Genomic DNA, 24,524 nt, shown 5'->3' on the forward strand with positions numbered 1-24,524 from the left:
CTGGCCACGACCTCATTTTTTCAGAAATTGAAACGGACAACACCCAGCACTTATTACACAACACGGCCAACCTTTACAAAGAAATTGAATAAACTGATATTATTGATGCCTTCAAAGTTGCACTTAACGATAAAACGATATGAAAACATTCCAACAGGTTGAACGTCCAAGTACATTAGTGCATCAAATTACACTCTGTTACTATTCTTTAAACCAGAGCACGTTTTCATCGTTTACATAATATATGACTTATGATTTATTCAGCCGATGCAATTAAGTACAAGAAAATGGTAAATAACGTTAGCAGTATGCCTGAATTATTTTATCGACAATCATTGCTAAGCAATATCTGCCGATAACCCACCACCTGTCTCTGTCTCTTTTATTGATAATATATGTGATCACACCAGAATACAATTGCAAGCAACCATTATTAACAAGCATCAAAATCAAAACTTTTTTCCTTCAGTTTTTTTTCAGTGAAATCTTGGAAACTCTTAAGAAGAATCGCATCTATGGATATTCCTTGCATAGTGCACAGAGCTCATTAATTTCAATCGAAATTTAGTTCAAGGAATCTAAGTCAAAATAGATATGTTTCATCACACGATATTATAGTATAGAATTTACAGTTTTGTTCTTTTTATAAAAAACGTTGTTGTGGATGGAACCATTAGATAAAATGCGAATGTTTTTTTATCTTCTGTACGATGTGTGCCTGGCCTTTTTCCTGCATTAGGGAACAATTAAAGATATGAGCATTATGTTCTGAAAATATACCTAAAGTGTTCTCATATGCAGTATGAAATAATTCAATGCAATAACGTTTTTTCAAATAGTGGTTAATGAATCACTCACTCAGTCAATCAAGCAATTCATCAATTAACTTATCAACCCAATAATGAATCAATAAATGCATCAATCACTGACGAATTAAAGAATTAATGTGTAAATATGTATATCGATGCATTTAATGTGTGCAAACCACGAAAGCTTTGTTTGTTTACTAATACCTATGAAAACAAATACTTATTTGGTTCTACGACTGATAATTTGGATTAATGGACATCTGTTTTTATCTAGTCTTCGAATATTACATTATACTGTTAAATTTCAAAACAGACAAACATGGTGCTTAAGGTCATTGTGTTTTGGTTGAATAACATGTAACTGCTTGTAATAATGCATCGTATACATATTTTCGCTGGGTTTTTTGTTGTAATTTTTGTCGTGTAAGATAATTTTGTATATGTTAAAATTTGGATTTTTCGTTTGGCAGAATGAGAGGGTTTATCGTTGCAGATATATTTTTACCTTTTTTGTAAAAGTGTTTAGTGTTGATATCACCGCCAGTAGTGAAGGGGGGCACTTTACGGACAATGGGAATTAGCATTAAAAACACCCGTGGGTTAGTTTACGGACAATGGAAATTTAACATGGCGAAAAATCGTGGGTCAGATTACGGACAAGGGAAATTAACATGGCAAAAAATCGTGGGGCACTCTACGGACAAGGGAAATTTAACATGGGAATAAATCGTGGGACAATCTACGGACAAGGGGAATTTAACATGGGATTTTTTTTTTAAAAAAAATTTTTTTAAAAAAAGGGTAGGCAATTCAAAGACTATCTCTTTTCGAGAAATATGGCTGGCCCTGAAAAGGGCCTTTGGTTTATGTTAATATGCCCTTAACATAAAGGGCATTTGCGACATCTTCTTTTCCTCAAACTTCGTCTTACAGCAGGGCCATACATCAGAGTCCTCTTGAGGCAACCTTGTCTCTCTATATAGACTCTTCTTATCCACAGGCTGCTGTTGGTCCTGTGGACAACGGTCCACTTGGATCGGACATACATGAGCATGTCCGTCCTGAACATCATTGTTGACACAAGGGTTGAAGATTCAACGTCTGTCCACATGTTGAGGCTCCGAGAATAGGTGAATCAATGCAGTGAACGGCGCTTATTTATAGGGACAGGAAGGATTGAAACGGATTGAGTTCATTCACCAATCCTAACACGCGTTACAGAATTCAGTCAGCCCGCATCCAATCCGAAGAGAGCAGTCTGTGACGTCACGTAGTCTATATAGATTCGCTAGCGCTTGTGTGCAGTCAATCTATGCGACAGTGATTCAACATGACGGAAACTCAGAAAACGATCCATTGGGGTGCACCAGCAGGGGAGACTGCCCAAGGGAACTCGGACTTACTTTCAGAAGAGGTGAATTGGGATTTTGTGGATTTTCTCTCCTCGCAAGAATTTGTTCCGGAACCTTCGTTACCTTCTTCATTACCGCAAGTGGAAAATTTTAGACAGAGACAAAAAGAAGAATTGGAGAAATTTATACAACGACAAAAGGAAGCGGAACAGGCTTTTCTCCTACAGCAACAGCAACAAGAAGAAGAAGAGGTAAGAAAAAAACAACAGCAGCAACAGCAAGAAGAAGTAGCAGCAAAGAAACAAGAGGGTGAAAATCAAACGGTCATGGTACTGTTGGACATTTTAGCGGAGTTAAGAAGTCTGAAACAAATGTATCAGACTTCTTTATCACGACCGAAGAGAATACGACCTTCCCGAGCTAAACACGTTAACCCTGTGACTAAGCCTACCGTACCACCCTTAGTGATTTCAACCCAATCATTATCAACATTACGCAGTCCAGAAGTAGGCCTTGGCCGTGGCAAAGGCATAAGGCAGTTAAAGTTGATTGCTTAAACTTACCCTTTCACCATGAAGAAAAAAGGCCCTTTTCAGGGCCACCCAATACTCTTGAAAAGAAATACAATTTCAATTTGCCAATAACTCAAAAAAAAAATAAACCCCACCCATTTTACCCTTATAGTACGTGTCTGTGTATGAGTGCGTGACTGTACGTTCTTATTTTAAAATCACAACTCAAAGACACTTACCTTATATCATTCATTTATTCTTTTCTCCATTTTTTACAATCCAATTCACAATTCACAACACAACACTTTAATTAAAAGTTCATTGACTTCTTCTTTCTCCTTGTTTACTCTCTCTGTTTTTTAAATTTCTTCACCGTCTTTTCCTCATTTTCTTCCCTTCTTCTTTTCTTCTTCTCCTCTTTCTTTGCCTCTTGTGAACAGAATTGTCTTTTTTCTTCCTCTTCTTTCTCTGAAGAATCCCTCTCTTCTTCTGAAGAATCCCTCTTTTCTTCTGACTCCTCTTGTTTCTTTTTTGGGCAATCTGGAGACCAATGTCCTTTTTCTTGACAATAATAACAGGTATCTTGACTTTTGTCTTTTTTAGTACCTGTTTTTGTTCGTTTTTGACGGTCTGGACACTGAAGACCAATGCCCTTTCTTCTGACAGATATAGCAAGTATCTTGACTTTTATCTCTAAAGGAAGGAGAGTAGTCCGTAGGCTGGTCTGAAGAGAATTTTCTAATGACCCCTCGCAAAGCTCTGACGAAACGTTCCATCTGGTTAGTCTCTTCCATCGTTGTGCTCGGCTTGAGAGTGAAATGAATAGTGAAAGGACAAGACACACACCCTTTTATATACGCTGGTCTGCCATGACTATAAAGTAGTTTATGGTGTTTGAACTTGAGTCATTTGACTTTTTGCTTTCAAGATGAAACGATCCCATTCATTCGAGAAGAAAGAAGAAGAAGAAGAAGAAAGAAGTAAGAGGCAGAAACGTGATCTATCGCCTCGTACCAGGGCTGAAATCTTGGCACAAATTCATGCCAGTGATTTTGAAGAGGACATGAGTGAACCAGAATCCAAACCCTCTAAACCAAGTCCATCATCCTTTGTCAACCCTAAAAAGTACTATTCCATTCGAGAGACGGAAAAGCGCTCCTCTAGAAAATTTAGAACCACGGCTTACAAATACACGGTGAAGTTTAAAGATTTCAAGGCTGAAGTACCGTTAGAGAAAGCAGAAGTGTTCATCACCGAGGTGTGGGATTCTTTGCTCACCACACTCAAGCGACAATGTCAACCCAAAGAAGACGATCGCTTGAGACTTTCCATACAACACGACGGTTTGAAATCCCCTGTTTGGCTCGAGTTTAGCACCCCTGCAGAATTGACTGCTTCCAAAGTCATGGACAAGATTCAACACGTACAACAATCTAATGATCAGTTTGACATCACCGATGGTAAAGCCACACTGGACATGACCCACGTCTCTCCTCCTCAAGGGACAGGACGCAAAAAGATGTTATTGGTGGACGACCTTCGCAACACCAAAAAGAGTCTCGTCCGAATTGACAACCCTCATGACCAGATGTGCTTAGCCCGTGCCATCGTGGTGGGACGAACCTATGCCAACAAGAACGACACGGTAGAATGGAAAAGAACCTGGGACACTATTCAACGTTCCGACCGAGCCAAACAACGAAATGAAGCAGAACTCCTGTTACAACAAGCCGGACTGCCCAAAGACACACCCTGTGGCATTCCTGAGATGCAAAAATTGCAAGATGTCCTAGCTCCACGCTACACCTTGAAAGTGCACCCTCAAGAAGTGCGCGGACCTCTATTGTTTCGAGGGCAAGACTTTAAGGACGGAAAATACATTCATGTCTATTATCACGATGACCATTTCGATACGATTACCACTATCACTGGATTCCTGGGATACAGTTATTACTGTGAGAAATGTGACCATGGTTATAACAATCGAGAGCAACACAAGCATTGTGGATCGAAATGCACAGGATGTTTGGCCTCTTCACCCTGTCTGAGCGAAGAACCAGTGCCTTGTTCCACTTGTCTGCGCACGTTTGTCAGCCCTACCTGTTACCAACAACATTTGAAGACGCAAGGTTCACAGAAGAAATGCGCTTGTCAACTGCTGAGATTGTGCTCTACGTGTGAACAAGTCATACGTACCAATAATACCAAGGCACACGTATGTTCAGGAAAGAAAAAATGTCACATTTGTCACCACATCGTGGACTTGGAACACCAATGTTACGTGCAAAAATACCAACCCCCACCAGAGAAAGAGGACGGTCACAAGAAGAAAGGCAATTTCATCTTTTTCGATTTCGAATGCATGCAAGAGACCGGCATTCACATTCCTAATTTCTGCGTGGCTCATCGAGCGTGCGAGAAGTGCATTCAAGAACCTATCTTCAGTCATTGCCCTCACTGCAGCAAGATTCCCGGAGGGCGTGAAAAAATCTTTCGGGGGCCGAACACGTTAGCCGATTTTGCCCAATGGGTCTTAGACCCCGTCGACAAGACGTGGAGCCAAGAGGACATCGAACGTTACGGAGATTGTCATCGTCATGCCACGGTGATGGCTCACAATTTCTCCGGATACGATGGACAGTTTCTTTTGAGGTACTATACGGAACAAGGCACCGAACGTCCTAAAGTGACTTTGAACGGAGCCAAAATCATTTTCATGCAAGTGGGACAAGTACAGTTTAAAGATTCGATGAGCTATTTGGCCATGCCTTTGAGTCGAATGCCTAAAACGTTTGGAATGACAGAAATGGCTAAAGGGTACTTTCCACACTTTTTCAATACGGAAGCCAACCAACACGCCGTTCTACCCCATTTACCAGACGTTCACTATTACGACCCCGACAACATGCGTACCGAACAACGAGAAGCTTTCTACGCTTGGTACCAGATTCACGCCTCGGACCCTTTCGACTTTCAGGAAGAAATGCTAAAGTATTGTCGTTCCGACGTGGACATTTTACGGCGTTGCTGTGGAAAATTTCGAGAACTGTTCATGGAACACGGAGGGGTCGATCCTTTGAAAGAAGCTTGCACCATTGCCAAAGCGTGTTCCTTAGTGTATCGACAACGATTCATGCCTGAAAAGACCGTGGCTGTCATCAGTCCTCAAACGACCCACTTTGTCAAACGTCAATACTCGGTCAAAGCCCTACGTTGGTTACATTACTTGTGCGACAAGGAAGACAAGTGGATTCAGCATGCCTGCAACGGAGGAGGCGAAAAGACCATCGGAACGTATTCGGTCGATGGCTGGGACTTAGAAAACCCCAAGATCGTGTACGAGTTTAACGGTTGCTTATTTCACGGATGTCCCGTCTGTTACCCTGACCGTGGCACCAAGAATCAGTTTTTGCAACGAACCATGGAAGACCTGTACCAGGACACTTGTCAGCGACGCCTAAAGTTAGAACAGCAAGGATACCAAGTGGTGGAAATGTGGGAACACGAGTACGATCACCGTATGAAAACCGATCCCGAGTTTAAACTTCTCGTGGAAAGTTACCAGTTCATGGACCCGTTGAACCCGAGGGATAGTTTGTACGGAGGAAGGACCAATGCCACCTGTTTGCTGTACCAAGCCGACGAAGAGAAAGGAGAAGAAATCAAATACTTGGACGTGTGTTCGCTGTATCCCTACGTGTGCAAATATTGTCGCTTTCCTACAGGGCACCCGCAATTGTTGACGGAACACATCGACCTGGTCAACATTCGACAATACGAAGGCTTGATCAAGTGTAAAGTTTTGCCTCCCACGAACCTATACCATCCCGTCTTACCTCACCATTGTCAAGGCAAACTGATGTTTCCCTTGTGCCGTACTTGTGCCGAAACGTGCAACCAAGACCAACCTTGTCAGCATACCCAGGAAGAACGTGCCTTGACGGGAACCTGGGTCAGCGTAGAATTGTTCAAAGCTCTGGACATGGGATACCAACTGTTAGAAGTGTACGAAATTTGCCACTTTCCCAAGACACAACAGTACCACAAGGGTGACCCTACTCAGAAAGGCATTTTCGCCGACTACGTGGATGCCTTTTTGAAACTGAAGCAAGAAGCCAGCGGCTATCCTTCCTGGTGTCACACTCCCGAAGACCAAATAAAATTCAAAGAGAAATACTACCAACAAGAAGGCATCACTTTAGACCACATCGAGAAAAACGAAGGCAGGCGATCGTTTGCCAAAGTGATGTTAAATTGCTTGTGGGGTAAAATGGCACAACGACCGTGTTTACCCAAGACGGAATATTTGACAGAACCTTCCCGCTACTTCCAGATGATTCACGACAAAACCAAATACATGAAACACCTGGACGTCGTTCGAGAGAATTTGATCTTGGTCAATTACGAAGAAGATCTGGACTTTGTACAAGACGACCCTTTTGGAAATGTCATCATTGCGGCTTACGTGACAGCCCATGCTCGCTTAAAATTGTACGAAGCTTTAGAACTGTTAGGGGAACGCGTCCTGTACTTTGACACGGACAGCTGCATTTACATCCATCACCCGATTCAACATCACCCTAACATCGAAGGAGACCGTTTAGGAGCCTGGACAGACGAGCATCCCGACGACAAGATTCTAAGTTTCGTCAGTGGCGGTCCCAAAAATTACGGCTACGAATACCGGGACAAACAAGGAGAAGTGCACACGACGTGCAAAGTGAAAGGACTGACTCTGAATTATCGTACCAGTCGAGTGGTCAACTTTGGGGTATTGAAAGAAGCCTTGCAATCGGGAGAGGATGGAAACTTTAAAGTGACCACCTATCAACCGAACAAGATTGTACGTTTACCCACTCACCACATCGTCAGTCGACCCTTGGAAAAAGTCTATCAAATCGTGTACCAGAAGCGAGTTCGACTTCCCAATCATTTCACCTTACCGTATGGTCACGTCGGTATTGGTCTGTATATAAAAAAGGAACCCTAGGCAAGATCGATAGTTCATCGTGACTACCAAGACCGAGCGAACAAGATGAATATTTTGAAAGAGGCATCGTTCCAGTTTGGGGATTGTAAAAAAGTTGTATCTTCCTCTAGTGTGACTAATATTGGATGGATAAGACCCATGCATTGCGACGGAAAATGTCCGGAAGGAAACTGCGATTGTCCATGTGGTTACCATTGTAATTGCGTAACGGAGTTTGCAGACGAGTGCGATTGTGAGCCTTGCGATGGATACGATGCTGTACCTTGTGACCTGAGCGATGCCGTAAAGCATCATGGGAACTTTGTTCTCACTGCCCCTATCATGGAAAGTGATGCTGTGCGTGTCAAACCTGAGGGATGCGAAAGCGATGCCGCTCGTCCTCTTAGACATTTTACCGGGTTTAAAGGGGAATGTCGACCTTCACGTTTACCTCCCTACGGATGTCATCCAGCCCTGAGCAAACTCCTGTTCATGTCACCCAACCCTCATCGAAACGAACCTGTGAAAGACGAATATTCGTTTCCTGTGCGTTTGTCGGAATACTGCGACTTTGAAAATCGTCTTCAATCGTTCAAAGGAAAATGGCCAAAGTATCTGGGAGGACCGACCCCCGAAGAATTAGCCAGAGCCGGATTTTTCTACTTGGGCGAAGGAGATAAAGTCAAGTGCTTCAGTTGTGGTGTGTCACTTCACCACTGGGAACCGCAAGATTCGGCCTACGTAGAACATGCTCGATGGTCACCGAATTGTCATTACTTACCCTTAGTGGGACCAAGACATTGAAGTAACTTCTTACCATAATAATCTGTTCATGGATACTTTACAAGAGAACATTTGTGCTTTGCCTGTGGAGTTGAGAGAACGCATTTATCGAGAACTGGTCAAAATACAAGTGAAACGTAAAGAACAATTGCATCCGTTACGTCACCGGTGTTTGAACCACTGGTACCTGAAAGCTATACAAGGATTGATTCAATTGAAAGTGTTCCATCGGACAGACATTGATCAACGATCCTCTAGTTTTAAAAAGGATTGGTTTGGTATGGACGATTGTAGTTACATCATTGTAAACGTACTGCATCGAATTCCAGAGGAAGAGTTAACGAATTACCAACATCTTGAACACAATGTCAACTTAGTGAAAGAGGAAACTTCTGAACGAATTGTAATGTGTAGATTAGTGACTCAACGATTTAAATTCGACACTGAAGTGAAACCATGTTTGTGCAAAGAGTACATTTCTTGTGTCAGACCAAAGAGGATTTAGTATGACCTATTCATGGATACTTTACAAGAGAACATTCGTGCTTTGCCTGTGGAGTTGAGAGAACGCATTTACCGAGAGCTGGTCAAAATACAAGTGAAACGTAAAGAACAATTGCATCCGTTACGTCACCAGATCTTTAACCACTGGTACCTGAAGGGTATAAGAGAACTGATTCGTCAGAAATTGTTTCAGTGGTCAGACCTTGTTCAATACTTCCAGGCCCCCGATGATTCACGTGTTGATCATTTTGGTTACTTCGAGATTCACCTAGAGCAACCCATTGAGGAAGACGAGGTAAAGGATTACCAACATATTTTACGTGGAATCTACTTAGCGGAAGAGGAAACTTCTAATCGAACTCTGACGTTTCGGTTACAGTATGCAAGATTTACATTCCCCACTGGAAAACGAACATCACTGGCTAGAAAGTACGTGTATTCTTTTCGAAACAAAGAGACTATAAAAACAGGCAGCTATGCCACGACTTATGTCGTATGTAATCCAACAGATTCCGTGGAAGGAACTCAATGACCATATTCAAACCGTGGATCATTGCCATCGATTATTACAAGAACTTTATCCATTTAATTTGGGACGACAAGTGGTGTGTGTCTTAGTGACTTGTTTTCTGGGATTTCGTTTACCAGCCGATTCTTTGTGGACTCTTTACGATCAGTACTTACCACCTCCATGGCCTTAAATGGTCACGAAAAACTCCTTTTGCTCAAAGCCTTGCGGTTTCATCTGGATACTTCTCGACCTCAACAGGAAAAAAAGATTCGTCAACTTTTAGCTACCCAAGACGTGTATGACGATGTGTGTGTAGCTTGTGACTTACACCCTCATTGGACAGATGTTCGTGACTGGAAAAAGGGGGGTTTTGAGGCTTGGACCCAAGAAGTGGCCCAGTATGCACAAGAGTTGTTCAAGGAAAAAAGTTACTTTTCAACCCGTGTTAGTGACGGTGCCAGAAGAACCCGTCACCGAGAACAACCACTCGCTTCAGGACAGGACTGTCATGGACATTCCTGAAAGGTCATTCCGGGAGGACACTTGTGTGACAATACCTCATGTAGAGACTGTAAGAACATTACACACTGTCCCTAGGACATCTTGGTTACCCAAAACATGTTGTACAGACACTTGTTTATATTCCACTTTGATCGCATTGCTGTGTTTTATATTCCTGTACATCACTATTTGGGTTGTATGTATTTTTGTCTTTCGTGTTCATATTTGAAACATTCAATAAACGTGTTCTGAAAAAGTATATAAACTCTTGTCCTGTTTGTTTTTCGTGTCACAAGTGACATTTCTCACACCATGGCTACCTCTGCTGTCTCTGCTCCCTCTTCCTCTACTGTCAAAGTCATCGACGAACACTTAGATCGTGCCAGTTGGGAGGCTTTGTATCTTCGCCATCCCTTTAACATGCTCATTGCTGGACCTAGCGGTTCAGGCAAAACCGAATTCGTCAAACGTTTGATCGAACATAAACATCATTTGATCGATCGACCCCCTCAACGGATCGTGTGGTGTTACAAAGAGTGGCAATCGGCGTACAGCCTCTTGCGAGAAAGTCAAGGCGATTCCATCGTGTTTGTGGAAGGCATTCCTAAAGAAGACGACGGCATCGTCTCTGACTCCCGTCAAACCCATTTGGTCATTTTCGACGACATGTTAGGAGAAGACGAAGAAGAAATTAAATTGTGGTTCACGCGCAAAGGGCATCACCGTAATGCCAGTGTCATTTACATCACCCAAAATTTGTTTCAACAAAGTAAAGCCCATCGCACCATCAGTCTCAATGCGCATTACGTGGTCTTGTTTAAAAGCCCTCGAGATAAATCGCAAGTGCAAGTCTTAGCCAAACAGTTAGGAACGCCTTGGCTGACTCAGGCGTACGACGATGCCACTCAAACGCCACACGCCTATTTACTCGTCGATTTGAAACCTACGACCCCCGAGGATTTGCTATTTCGTACCCACTTGTTTCACCACTGGTGCCAAGACGGAGGGCCTGTCCTGCACACGTCTCCGTCCTCGACTTCATTTCACTCCCCATGAAAAAAAATCTATAAAAACCTCAGACCCTTTTTCGTCTGTCTCACACAGTGTGAACATGACGTCCCTTCAGTCGCATCTTCCCGTCAAATTGATTCGTGCCTTGTATGGCATCAGTCGAGAAAAAGATCCACAAACACGAGCCCGTGTCTTAGAAGCTAGTCTCAAAGAAGTCTTACGATGGTTCACGGTGACGGCACGTCAATTACTCCAAGGAATCATTCAGATTCCTCATCAAACCCAACGCTTTTTCGATCGAAACAAAGTCGCTTTGGTCCAACTGGCCGATCCCCGCATCGACACTCAAACCAAAAAACAAATCATTTTGAAACCTGGAGGGAGTGGTACTCTAGGAGGGGTCATCATTCGCTCTCTCTTAAGATGGGATCCTAATGCCCCCAAAGTTATCCCCAAGACAAAAGTCCAACGAAGCCCCAAGAAGAAAAAGACCAGGTCCCCAAAGAGAAGAACTTCTCCAGTGGCAGGACCCTCCTCTTACCAGACACCACCCCGGAAAAAGAAAAGAAGCCCCCAGAAAAAGAAACAGAGAAAAAGTCCTCAGAAAAAGAAAAGTCCACAGAAGAAAACTAGTCGCAAGAGAGGCACTGCGGCCAGGACGCAGCCTTACACTCGCAAACCACGACCTGCCATAGCGTCTCCGACAGCCTCACGTTTGTCCACTTCTCCGTTGATGTCACCAGGAACTGAAGAGTACTTGGAGACGTTGATTACACCAAGAACTTCTCCGTTGATGACCCCCAAAAGAACTTCCCCAGTGGCAGGACCTTCCCATTTAGCGGCAGTGGCTGCTGCTCACAAAGTACCTTCTCCCAAAATCAAAGTCCATGAAAGATCGGGCATGTTACAAAGTTTACTGGATTTGTCCAAGCAAGAACTGGCTCGATTTAGTCCGTTACGTACCCCTGCACGACGTGTCATGCCTGTCCTCAAACTGATACGACGTAAAGACAATCAATGGCGACGCGTTCCAGTATAAAAAAGGCCTGTGACCGAGTAGGATATCAGTGTTTTTTGGTGCTCCTGAAGACTCAAAGATGTCACCCTCCAGAAAACCCCAAGGAAAGAAAAGGAAAGGACTGCCACCACGTTTAGCCAAACATGGGGACATGTTATCTGTCCTGTCCAAAGCTTCTCCACCCCTACGAAAAAAACTCATTCAAACGGCCTCCAAAGAGGTCATCGATACCGTGTGCGAATGTTGTTTGAACGTTTTGAAAGGCACGATCCCTTTGTCCAAACACCAGAAACAATGCTTAGGCAAACATCGTCACGTTCTTCGCCAAATGGTTCAAAAGAAAATTCCCATTCGTCAAAAAAAGAAGATGTTGGTCCAACGTGGAGGCATTTTACCTCTCTTGTTAGGCCCCATACTGAAAGGAGTCTTGGGAACCATGTTGGGAGGACTGGTGGGAGCAAGATAAAAAGGCCTTCGAAAGTCCCAAGATCTCAGAATCGACCCCTGACAACCCCATGGAAGGACGAAAACTAGCTTTAGTGCCTTACAAACGATGGATGGAATACCATCGTTGGCAAGAACAACGCACCCCGCATTTACCTCCCAATCCCAATTTGAGCGAGATGTCCCAGTTACAACACGAATTGCAGTCCTTGATGGATCGCCAAGATTTGTCCGAAACAGAAAAATCGCAAAAGTACGGTCAACTCTTGCAACGACTGCAACTCTTTCACCAGAAAGCTTTAGACGAAACAGCTTTACCCACTCTGAAAGATTTTAAGACCTTGATGAAAAGTTCAGCACCATCATCATCATTACCACCACCAATACCATCCCCAAGGGTCACCAGAGATGCTACCCCACAAAGACCTGAGGAAGAAGAGATGCACGAAGTGTTTCAAACACCGTCAGCAGTTCCCATTTCGAGTAAGATTGCAGCATCCTTGTTGACCCCGTCCCCCACACCGCAACGAGAAGAAATGAAAGCTTGGGTTAAAAAGATGATGTCCACACCTCCTTCGACAGAAGTGAAAAAGAAAGAAGGGAAACCAGAAGTGAAAAAAGAAAAGAAAACCAAAGCCATTCCATTGCCACCTCCACCACTACCTTCGACTTCTACTCCCGTAGCCCATCGGACACGTAAATCTGTTTCCAAACCACCCTTTCGACCCACCCAAAGTAGCATCACCGAAGAGTGGGTGACTTATTAACACAAAAAATGGAAAAAGTCTTAGCCAGCATTTACTACGATCCCTCGCATCCTGCAGGTTACGCAGGAGTTCAAAAATTGTATCGTGCTGCCAAAACGCGACTGAAAAGTCTCCGTTTACCTCAAGTGCAACGATGGTTACAAGAACAAGCTACCTACACTTTGCACAAACCCATTCGACGCAACTTTGCCAGAAGTCGCACCCGAGTGGAAGGCATCGATCATCAATAGCAAGCCGATTTAGCCGATGTCTCTCATTTGGCCAGCTACAATCGTGGCTACAAATATTTGTTTTGTGTCATCGACGTCTTTTCCAAATTTGCCTGGGTCGTGCCCTTGACTTCCAAATCGAGCAGCGAGTTAGTGCGAGCCCTGCAACGGGTGTTGAAACAAAGCGGTCGTCACCCTTTTCGATGGCAAACGGACAAAGGCACCGAATTTCTGAACCAAGCTTTCCAAAAAGAATTAAAGAAACGTGACATTCATTTTTTTACCACCGAGAATCCCGAAACCAAAGCCAGCATCGTGGAACGTTTTCAACGCACTTTGAAAGAACGCATGTGGAAATATTTTACGCATCACCACACTCTGAAGTACATCGACATCTTACCGCACCTGGTGCAAGCGTACAACCAATCTTACCATCGAAGCATCGGACGTGCCCCGCAAGACGTGACTCCCGAGAACGAAGTGCTGGTGTTTGAGCGCCTGTTCGGTACGTCCCCGACGAGGGATGTCCCCAAGAAAAGTGGAGAGTTGGTCGTAGGAGATTGGGTGCGCATTGGCAAAACCAAACGCACTTTCGACAAAGGTTACTTACCTAACTGGACGACCGAATTGTTTCGCGTCACTGGACGAGTGCATGGCCGTCATCCTGCCGTCTATAAATTGGAAGACATGAACGGAGAAGTACTCAAAGGAACGTTTTATTTGCCCGAGTTACAACGTGTCACCAAAAAAGAAGACGACGTGTACGACATCGAAAGCATTCTCGAGCGCAGAACCCGTAAAGTGGGCAAACGACGTGTCAAAGAAGTCAAAGTACGTTGGAAAGGATATCCACCCAGTTTCGATTCTTGGATCGACGCTTCGCAAGTCATCGACTATAAAAAGAAGAAGTGACCATCGTGCCCTTTCACACAGCAGACGCAGCTACGTCGACCACTCCTTCTTCCCCTAGTTCTTCTGTGCAAAATTTACAAAAACAACCCTTGTGGGTGTGGTGTGGAGAACGTGTGCCTAAAACGCAAATCGTCTTTTTCTGCCAAATCTTCGTGGTGTATTGTGTCATCGGGGCAGCCATTGCCAATTTGAGTTTGCAACAAGGAGACAAACAATTGTGGACCATTTTATTGAGCAGTTGCATCGGTTACCTGCTTCCCAATCCCTCCCTGAAATTCTCCTCGAACGGAAACGTTGTGTCCAGTGCCAGTGCCAGTCACCACTCCAACAACCACAACCAGAACCCCATTTTGGGCGGAGACACGCCTCTGACATCCAGTAATATCCCCTCGGACAGCCACAGAACTCTGGAATTATGAGTCACGAAAACCAATTTTACTTAACCTTACCCAGTGACAGTTCCATGGAGGTGTTTCCCCACAACACGTTGTGCTGTTACACGGCCAAATTACCTCAAGCCATCCCCTTAGATCACGAAGCCCATTGGGAAGTGGCTTTAGTAGAAATGATTCACCCTACACAAATCAGAAACATCACTGAAACGCAAAACACTTTTGAGGTCGAAATCCTAAACCAACAATTACAAGACACCATGAATGAAATCAGCGGGTTTTCAGGGATCACAACAACATCCACCATCAATTCAAACTTCAAAATCTACACCTTGAAAATTCCGGCAGGGTTTTATTTTAGTGGCCAACATTTGGTGGACACCATTGCGGAGAGGTTCGAGTTAGTCTTTGGCAAAGCCCTGAACAGAATCAAAAAAAGTGTCACCCTAGAGTACCATAAAGTGGCTCGTCGCTTACTGATGAAATTTCAGGACACCCAAACGTTGTCCATCAGTTTTAATCGTGACTTGTTTGATATTTTAGGTGGAGACACAAACATGGCTCCAAATTTTAAACCGAAGATCAACAGCAATACGGAATTTTACAAGTTCTTTCGATTCCCTGTAGAACTGAACCAAGGACTGAATTTGATGTTCGTGTACTCCGATGTGGTGGAGTATAACGTGGTGGGACACACCTCCGTGCCATTACTGCGTGTCATTCCTTTCAAAGTGGATAGTACCACGACCAATGACCAGGAAGGTGGAAACACTTACCACGTCCACCGGGAATTTGTCCATCCTCACTATTTGCCTGTCAGCAAGTCGTATTTGGACACGGTCAACATTGCTATAAAAGGAGATTTGGGACAAAATATTCCATTCACCAAAGGAAAAGTCACGGTGAAACTCCATTTTCGAAAACGGTCCTCTCACGACTCGTAAGTAAGTCATGTATCCAGTGTACCGAGGGGTGGCTCGACAACGAGGACACGGTTTAGGAGATATGTTAAAATCGGCCTTTCGTTCGGTGGCCCCGGTGTTGAAACCGATGGTGACACGCGGATTGCACGCTTTGAAAGATGCGGCACTGACGCAAGGCAAAGAATTTCTCCAAAATGTCATCATCGACAAACAAAACCCTAAAGAAGCCTTCATGAGGGCAGGCAAAAATGTCTTGCTGCAAACGGGCAAAGACATTTTGGGTCGACGAGACACACCTATAAATGCCCTGCACGCTACCGAGTCAGGCATTCAGCAAGGACAAGGTAGAAAGAGACGACGAAGAAGAAAACACCCTTTCACCAGACTTCAAGCGAGAAAGGCCAAGAAAAGAAGAACCGTTCGAGACTTAGACGTTTTCGATTATTGAAACACAGAAAAAAAATGATGCACCGAGAGTCTTGCGCTTGTTCCAAGACGGAACTGGATCTGTTTGCCATGCCCCCCACCATGATGACCATGCAAGAATCCCAATGGGTGGAATTTTACCCCGTCTCCTCACTGATCGATTCCGCTCCCATCGAGTTTGAAATCAAAGGACAGCCCGAAGATTACATCGATTTGAATAGCAGTTACTTGTACTTGAAAGTCAAAGTTCAAGATAAGACTGGAGGTGGTATAGACGGTGACGAGAAAGTGGCTCCCGTCAACAATTTCATGCATTCCTTGTTCAGCTCAGTGGACTTGTACTTGAACAACAAACTGGTTAGCAGCAGCATGGATACTTACCCTTACCGTGCCTACCTGGAAAATCTCTTGACGTACGGAATAGATGCCAAGGATACTCATCTCGATGCCTGTGTGCTGTGGCAACCTGACGAAGCGGGCGAATTTAATGAAACAGGTCTTGACCCTGACCCCAAATCAAAAACAACCACCAATGAGGGATTTGTAGAACGAAGAAAGAGAATCACGGGAGCCGACAAAAGTTTAGAACTGATGGATCGTTTACATTTGGACATGTGGTTGCAAGAGAAATATTTGCTAAACGGAGTGAATGTCCGCCTGAGACTGAATCGTAGCAGTGCCGCTTTCCATTTGTTGGCTCATGAGGAGGCTACTACTGGTGGCAATCCCAAAAGCAAAATCCTAGAAGCCAAACTCTACGTACGACGCGTAGAAGTGTTACCCAAAGTAGGTAACGACATCAGTCAAACGTTGAGCAGAACAACCGCCAAGTATCCCATACGACGCGTGGAAGTGAAAACGTTCACCATTCCCCGTAACAATCAATCCATAATCGAAGATCATCTGTTTCAAGGACAGTTACCCAAACGTTTGATCCTTGGCATGGTCTCGAATGAAGCCTTCAACGGAGCCTTCGATAAAAATCCTTTCAACTTTCATCACTTTGGCGTGTCCAAGATCGAAGTCAGTCGCGATGGCAAGACCTTGTGTACCCGACCTTTCGAACCTGACTTTAAAGAGAAAAATTACTTGAGATCGTACTTGTCCCTGTACGAAGCCACCGGACAGTTAGGAACCAACACCAGTCACGGCATTACGTACGAGGATTATGAAGGAGGCTACGCTTTGTGGGCTTTCGATTTCACTCCAGACCAAGGCAGCGACGAGGGACATTTCCACCCTATAAAATCTGGCCAGATTCGTGTGGAACTTCAGTTTGCAAAGTCACTGGACGAGACAGTGAACGTCATCCTGTATGCAGAATTCGATAATACCATAGAAATCAACAGTTTGAGAGAAGTCATCCTAGATTACTAGAAATCATGGAAGACTGTTGTCCCTCTTTACCTAGTGGAGAAACTTTGGAGATGGAATGTGAGGAAAAAGAAGAAGTGATCATGATGAAGTCGAGATGGCCAGAACAAGAAGCCCATTTAGTCTCCTGTTTTGCCAAACACTTGGTTGACAAAATGACGGAATTGATCAAGAAAAATTGCTATGGATGTCAAAACGATCATCCCAGTCAAATTCAACACGATAAATGCCTGATGTTAAGTCAAGAAGAAAAATTGGACGAGTATCTGGACGAAGCTTGGAGTCTCATCTCGAACAAAGACGTGTTGCACCAGTGGTATAAAGACTTGCGTGAACATTCTTGTCCACCATTAACCACTCAAGAGATCCATCGTATCGAAGCTCTCGTGAATCAGAGTGAGGAAACAGAACGAATAACCGTTTATTCGTCAGACATTTTCAAGCAAAAAGTCAGGATCGAATTGACGACGTATTATTACCTGTGAAGAAGAAAACAAAACAAATGGATACCTGGGAACTTTATTACCTTTTGAACCACAGTTCGTATACGGCTTCTTGGAATCCTGTCGTCTGTGCTAAAGATGAACTCCCTCATCGCAAACCTAAAGACCATCAAGCTTACGTGATCAACACGGACGACAGTCATCTCCCAGGAACCCACTGGGTAGCCGTCTACTTTCCTCAAGAGGGATGTGTGGAATATTTCGATTCGTACGGATTGCCCCCTTTGGAAGACGATATCATCGACTTTATGAGAAGAAATGCTCAAACCACCCGATTCAATAATGTGAAATTACAAGGCACAGATTCCTTGGTGTGTGGACAGTACTGTGTGTATTTTCTGCATCATCGCAGCCTGGGCTATTCCTTAGAACATTTAGTGACTCATTTCGATCCTCGTTCTTCTTCTAGAAACGATGTGAAAGTAGATCGATGGTTTTGTGACCATTATGCTTATCTTTTGTCTCAAGCTAGGAAACGTAGTGTCCATCAATGGCCTAATGATTTCCAACAGTGGAAATCACAATTTCATTCACAACGTTGTCAGCCCTGTTCGAAGTAGTTAGTATTTGAAGAAAAAAATGTTTGTGTTTTGAAGAAAATTGTTTGATGTTATAGTGTTGGATTATTGTTAAAAATGTTAGAGTTGTTGTTTAGTGTTAAGTGATTTTTGAATAAAAAATGTTGTGTTATGAAAAAATGCCTTTGTGGTTTGTTTAGCTATAAGAATGTTGGATTGATGCTCTTTTTTTCTTACTATCCCTCTCATGACACTCACTAAACGTTGCGGCTCGAAAACCGTGTGGGGGATGTTTTCCTTCACGTCCGCGCTTTGACTTTAAGAACCGGTTTGTTCCCAGTCTAACCATCCATTGTCGACTCATCCTCCTAAGAAGATGTGCTCCAAACTAGCTAAGCTCAACGAAGCTTACGTGAATTTGCATAGGGTCAGACACAGTCTGATACCAAAGCCAGAAGAAATAGAGAATGTGAGAATGCTAAAAATCACTGAAGACCTAATAGAAGAGCTCTTCAGAGAAGAAGTGAACAGGGAAAAAGAAGAATGGACAGAGAAGTACAGACTTCAGAGACAGCAGCAACAGCAGCAACAGCAGCAACAACAGCAACAACAGCAGCAACCTGAACCTGACAGAGGCTTTGTCGATTGCCGTATCGACACCAAAGAGTTCTTCTTCTCTTTCCGAAGAAGCAGACCTATTGCCAGAAAGTCTATCCTCAGAGGACATCGCATTCTTAGAAACTAAAAAAGAATGCCATAGCAAACAAAAAAAACAGACCTTTTCAGGGCTACCCAATACTCTAGAAAAGAAATAACGATTAATTTGCCAATGTGTGTAGGTAGAGTAGTGTGAAAATAAACACTAACTCTTTTAAAAAATGTGAGGGTATGTGTTGGTTTGTTTGTGTTAGTAAGAGCTCAAGTAAGTTGGTGTGGATAGTAGATTAAAATGATGTTTTTTGGTGTTTGAGGTGTATATTTGGAGTTAGATTGAATTGCTTTGAGTATGTGGATAGTCTATTGAAGTGATTTATAAAAAATTTTAAATAGTAATGGGTAGCATAAAAAGTGAGTGAGTGTTTCTTTTAGGTCCGCGCATTGTTGTTTTTTTTGGTCATGATCTAGGTAAGATGAATTTTATGTTATTAGGGGGATGTTTTCCTTCACGTCCGCGCTTTCAGTATAATTTGAAACTCGTTCGGCAGTCCAGCTACCCTTGTTGATTGATCAACACCAAAAAATGAACACGAGACTGGAGAAACTGTTGGAGCTTCATGTGCATCTGGAATATGCCAGGCGCATATTAAATGAACTGGCCGCGGAAGCCATTGTCGAGGAGGGAAGGATAAGAGAGGAGGAAAGAAGAAACAAAGAAGAGGAGGAGAGAAGATATAAAGAAGAAGAAGAAAGAAGATATAAAGAGGAAAGAAGAGACAAAGAAGAGGAGGAGGAAAAGGAGAGAAGAAATTTCAAAATCCCAGAGAGCGAAAATTGGGATTCTGAAGCGACATATCCTGCCTCTGCTCTCTCCCCCCAAAAGGTAAAAAGTAACTGGGGGATAAGATGCGTATGTGGCGCCAGGCCTGGAAGGTGCCACCATTAACCAGGTGCCCATGAAGTTCCAAACAAAACAGCCCTTTTCAGGGCTACCCAATACTCTAGAAAAGAAATAACTATTAATTTGCCAATGTGTGTAGGTAGAGTAGTGTGTATATAAATACTAACTCTTTTTTTAAAAATGTGAGGGTATGTGTTTGTGTGTTTGTGTTTCTATGAGTAAAGGTATGTTTGTGAGAATAGTAGATTATGGGTTTCTTTATTGTTTCTTAGCAAATGGGGAGAGTATAGTTTGGGTTATATTATATGAAATGAAAAAGTAGGGGATGTTTTCCTTCACGTCCGCGCGTTGTTGGGTCATGATCTAGGTAAGATCCATTTTATGTTTTTAGGGGGATGTTTTCCTTCACGTACGCGCTTTAAGTATAAGAACCCACAGTATTCGTCGTTCAAACCATTCTGCAAAGAATAAAAAGAAGATGGCGTCAAACCAAATGGACAAAATACAAACCTTGCAAGACGTTTTAGACAACTTAGGAATAATGGAACAGATGGTAATAAGACTGGTTGAAGACCATTATTCCTATAGTCCCCATCGTGTAAAGATGGAAATTAACAACTTAAGAAAAGCAAAGGACAAGATTAGTGGTGTGATGAAGGAAATAAAGGAGGAGAAGGAGGATGAAGAGGAAAAGATAAGAATAAGAAGATGGAACGAAAAAATTGAAAAAGAAGAAGAAAATGAGAAGAGGAAGAAAGAAGAAGAGGAGGAAGAGAAGAAAGAAGAGGAGGAGAAAAAAAAGAAGAGAAAGAGTGTTGGAGATAAAATAAGAAGTTGGTGGAGGAAAAGAAGAAATTAGAAGAAGAAGAAGAAGAAAACCCAAAGGCCCTTTTCAGGGCCAGCCATATATCTCGAAAAGAGATAGTCTTTCCATTGCCTACCCCTTTTTTTAAAAAAATCCCATGTTCCATTCCCTTTGTCCCTAAACAATATTCCCCATGTTAAATTCCCCTTGTCCGTAGATTGTCCCACGATTTATTCCCATGTTAAATTTCCCTTGTCCGTAGAGTGCCCCACGATTTTTTGCCATGTTAATTGCCCTTGTCCGTAATCTGACCCACGATTTTTCGCCATGTTAAATTTCCATTGTCCGTAAACTAACCCACGGGTGTTTTTAATGCTAATTCCCATTGTCCGTAAAGTGCCCCCCTTCACTACTACCGCCTGGCGAAGGGAAGCGACCCTTTCCTAGGTGGTAGCAACTAAAGCAAATCTTACGATCAAGAACAGATAACACATTAGTGGTTTTTTCCCCAGTATTTTAGTCTATTTCGAAGCCAATCATACATTCATATGGCAGCAAATTCTCTGCATGCTCCTGTCACGTTCCTTTTGTAACAGTACCTTCAAGCTCAAATATTGGCCTTTTGTGCAGATAATTTAACTTTTGTTATTTTATCCTATATCAACATATGCATCTTACGCGAGTTGAGGTAGAGATGTGATTTTGCACAGAATCAGAAAAATTATCGCCTTTGGTTTTATTTCTCAAATTACTAACGCGATGGAACAATTAACTAATACACAAACCAGAACCATAATTCGGATTATGTGATGGAAAATCCTGCAATCACAGCAGATGGTACGTTTGCCTTAAAAAAAACAAAATGAAAGAAAATTATTTGTTAAATGACAGACGATTAAACAGTAAAATTAAACAACATTAGTGATATCAGCGAAATCTTTGAAAGATACAGAGTTCGATCTATTACTGGAGACCTAACTAAATGACTTTATTTTATATCTCTCCTTTGGGCTGTAGGTGTGCTTTCTAGCTTATTTGCATTTGCTTTTTTGCGATTTAGGTGGAATACACTTTCGGAATCGTTCCTATTTTTTTAGCAACTATTAAGTTTTACAAAGTATAAAAACAGTCCTGTTACTGACATTTATAGCATATCTAGTTTTCTCAAACAACAACATACTTTAACATGCTTTTTCAGCGGCTGAATATGCACACGAGAGCAGAAAGATGCTAATTCTTCTTTTGCTGGAGAGAGACCTTGATATATACGGTTGGCTTGGTAGTGTTGTGTCGGGAAAAAAGTATTTAGATTTCTGTGGTAGGAATCGGTTCGAGGAACAGATGAGAGAACTCATCAAGGACCTACAAGATTGTTATGAGAATGAAAATACGAGACCAGAGTCCGTAAGTGGAATATTTTGATCCAAAACTGTACTAAGGTTTAAAGTGTATTCAAACTTGCGCTGCATCTTTGTATCTATCACTTAAAAGCAGATTTCAGCGATTAAAATTCCAAAGGGATTCTAATATGGGGTACGCAGTCTTCGAGTTAAAGAAACTGCTTAGACTGTCTACATTCTGCGTGTTGCTTTATAACTTGTTTAATGGCAAAGCCGTGCATGGCACGTGTGCATCATACAATTTGACAAACTTATCTACATAAAAAGAAAGTTCGAGTCTCGGGCTCGGCCAGTGTGGGTATGTGAGAAATCTTGTCAGTAGTTTCTCATGAGTCGGTGGTTCTTTCTGGGTTTTCCTGGGATATTCCTCCACCATTAATACTGGTCGCCATATATAGCCTATCTTGTGCTGAAAAATGGCGTTAAACCCTATAACAACAACAACAGAAAAAGAAAGCTACTTAACAGTACGTTTTGTGCAAAGGAAAGTATAAAACAATGTACAAATTTAAAAAGAAATCATAATTTCTGCATAATAAACTTTTCAGAGTTTAATACGCCTAAGTCGTCATGCTTTTTGATACTTTTCTTCTTTATGTTACGTACAATGCAAAACATGATATTTGTCAATGATAAACTTTAAAGTGTACATTGTTGCAGAAGCTTTTTCACTCAGATATTGAACTGAGACAAGGAAAGGGAAAACTTTCCTCTGAAGCTGAGATTATATACAAATAGCAATACGACACGATGTTAATAAAATAAGAAACAAAAAAAAACTACTTAAGGAGCATTTTAGCTGATATTGAATAAAGAACAGACATTCATTTGAGACATAGTTATTTTATTTGCTGACATCTGTGTGTTGACTCGTTTAATGATTTAATCAATTCATTGCCGTGTAAATTAAACCCCATATTCACTGGGCAGATGTTTAAAAGCTTAAATATGCTGATTTTTTAAAAATAATATTTGTACAAAAATGTACAAAGCATGTAATGTATACATTTCATATCCAGGCCGAGGTTGAGGATTATGGAGATAAGGAACTTGATGGCGAAGCTCATTATGATGAATACGATTGTGGTAACGACTTCGTGGAAAATCATAACAGCGACGACAACGGACAGGTCGATTAAGTACAAAATAAAAGGTATTGAGAATTGCGACGGTAATGCAAACAATTAAGACCAATAGGACACCGAGAAAACTCCTGACCATGATGATGCCGAAAGTGCTAAGGACGGAGTCAACAACATAAAAAACGCAGTGTCCAAATGAGATTCTGAAAATGATTAGTAGTTATTTAAATATTGGCTTGATTTGCATCAATTACTCCCGAAAGGAAAGTAAAAATTATGTAACATTTATATCTGTACTAAGTTTGTAATATTTTTTGTGTGAGAAATGATCTTTTCTGTGTATCAATAAAATAATCAGTCTGAAGCTTGTGTTGAGTTAAGATTTATATTACCGTCCCTCTCCCTTTCTGTCACTTATATATATATATATATATATATATATATATATATATATATATATATATATATATATGCTGAATGTTATCAGCTTTCAGCTTATCGGGTTTTGTACCAGGAAGTTAAATTCAGAGACCATAAGGCTTAAACTAACCTACAACCAAAGCCTGTATAATAGAAATATCAACACGTGACGTAGAGAGGAATACAGTCTTCATTTTACCAGGCGAATGAATCTTCATTAGCCATTTGATTATGAAAATTAAACAAAGTTTAAACACAGAAGTAAAACGTGTGTAGTATTAAGTATTTCATTATTTGAGCCCTGTGCATATTTATATTCGGTCACTACATTCAACTTTAAACAACTTTTTTCTAAACAATATCTGGTGTTAAACGTTCTGCCAACTGGATGACGTGCACAAGTATACATATGTCTTAAATGACCGAAGAAGATGTGTTTGTTGCAATCGGAATCTATTTTATTGAATACATGTAATATATATATATATATGTATTTGTCTTAACATTTAGTGTGATCATGTCTTAAATTCTTGCATAGGTTTGATAATGTTATATTAATGTACATGGCAGCATTTGTCGTTATACTTTATTTAAACATAAGAGGACACAGTTTACAGAGGAACAAATCAAATACATTTTTGAATTGTTTACAAATTAATTCTCGGTATTTGTATTTACTCTTGCTCTCTCTCTCTCTCTCTCTCTCTCTCTCTCATCTAATTACTAATTTTTCGTTGCAAAGAGTTTGCTAGAGGTATTGATTAAAATATCAATGCGTTTGATTGAATCGTACTTTCTTCGATTTCTGCTGAGAAATAAGG

General features: G+C 42.0%; 1 protein-coding gene across 1 annotated transcript in view; it reads left to right on the forward strand.

Annotated features, from left to right (window-relative positions):
• LOC149783550 (uncharacterized) overlaps positions 1 to 23,647 on the forward strand; it is an 83,763-nt gene extending 60,116 nt beyond the window's left edge. The window contains exons 6-7 of the mRNA XM_089932863.1: positions 22,000 to 22,205; positions 23,221 to 23,647. Of these exons, the coding sequence (XP_089788989.1) occupies positions 22,000 to 22,205; positions 23,221 to 23,340 (326 nt within the window). The 3' untranslated portion in view covers positions 23,341 to 23,647. The remainder of the gene's footprint in view (positions 1 to 21,999; positions 22,206 to 23,220) is intronic.
• The last annotated feature ends 877 nt before the right edge of the window (positions 23,648 to 24,524 follow it).

Source organism: Sinohyriopsis cumingii, chromosome 14 (genome assembly GCF_028554795.1).
Source record: "Sinohyriopsis cumingii isolate HCF-2022 chromosome 14, ASM2855479v2, whole genome shotgun sequence".
Classification (NCBI taxonomy): Eukaryota; Metazoa; Mollusca; class Bivalvia; order Unionida; family Unionidae; genus Sinohyriopsis; species Sinohyriopsis cumingii.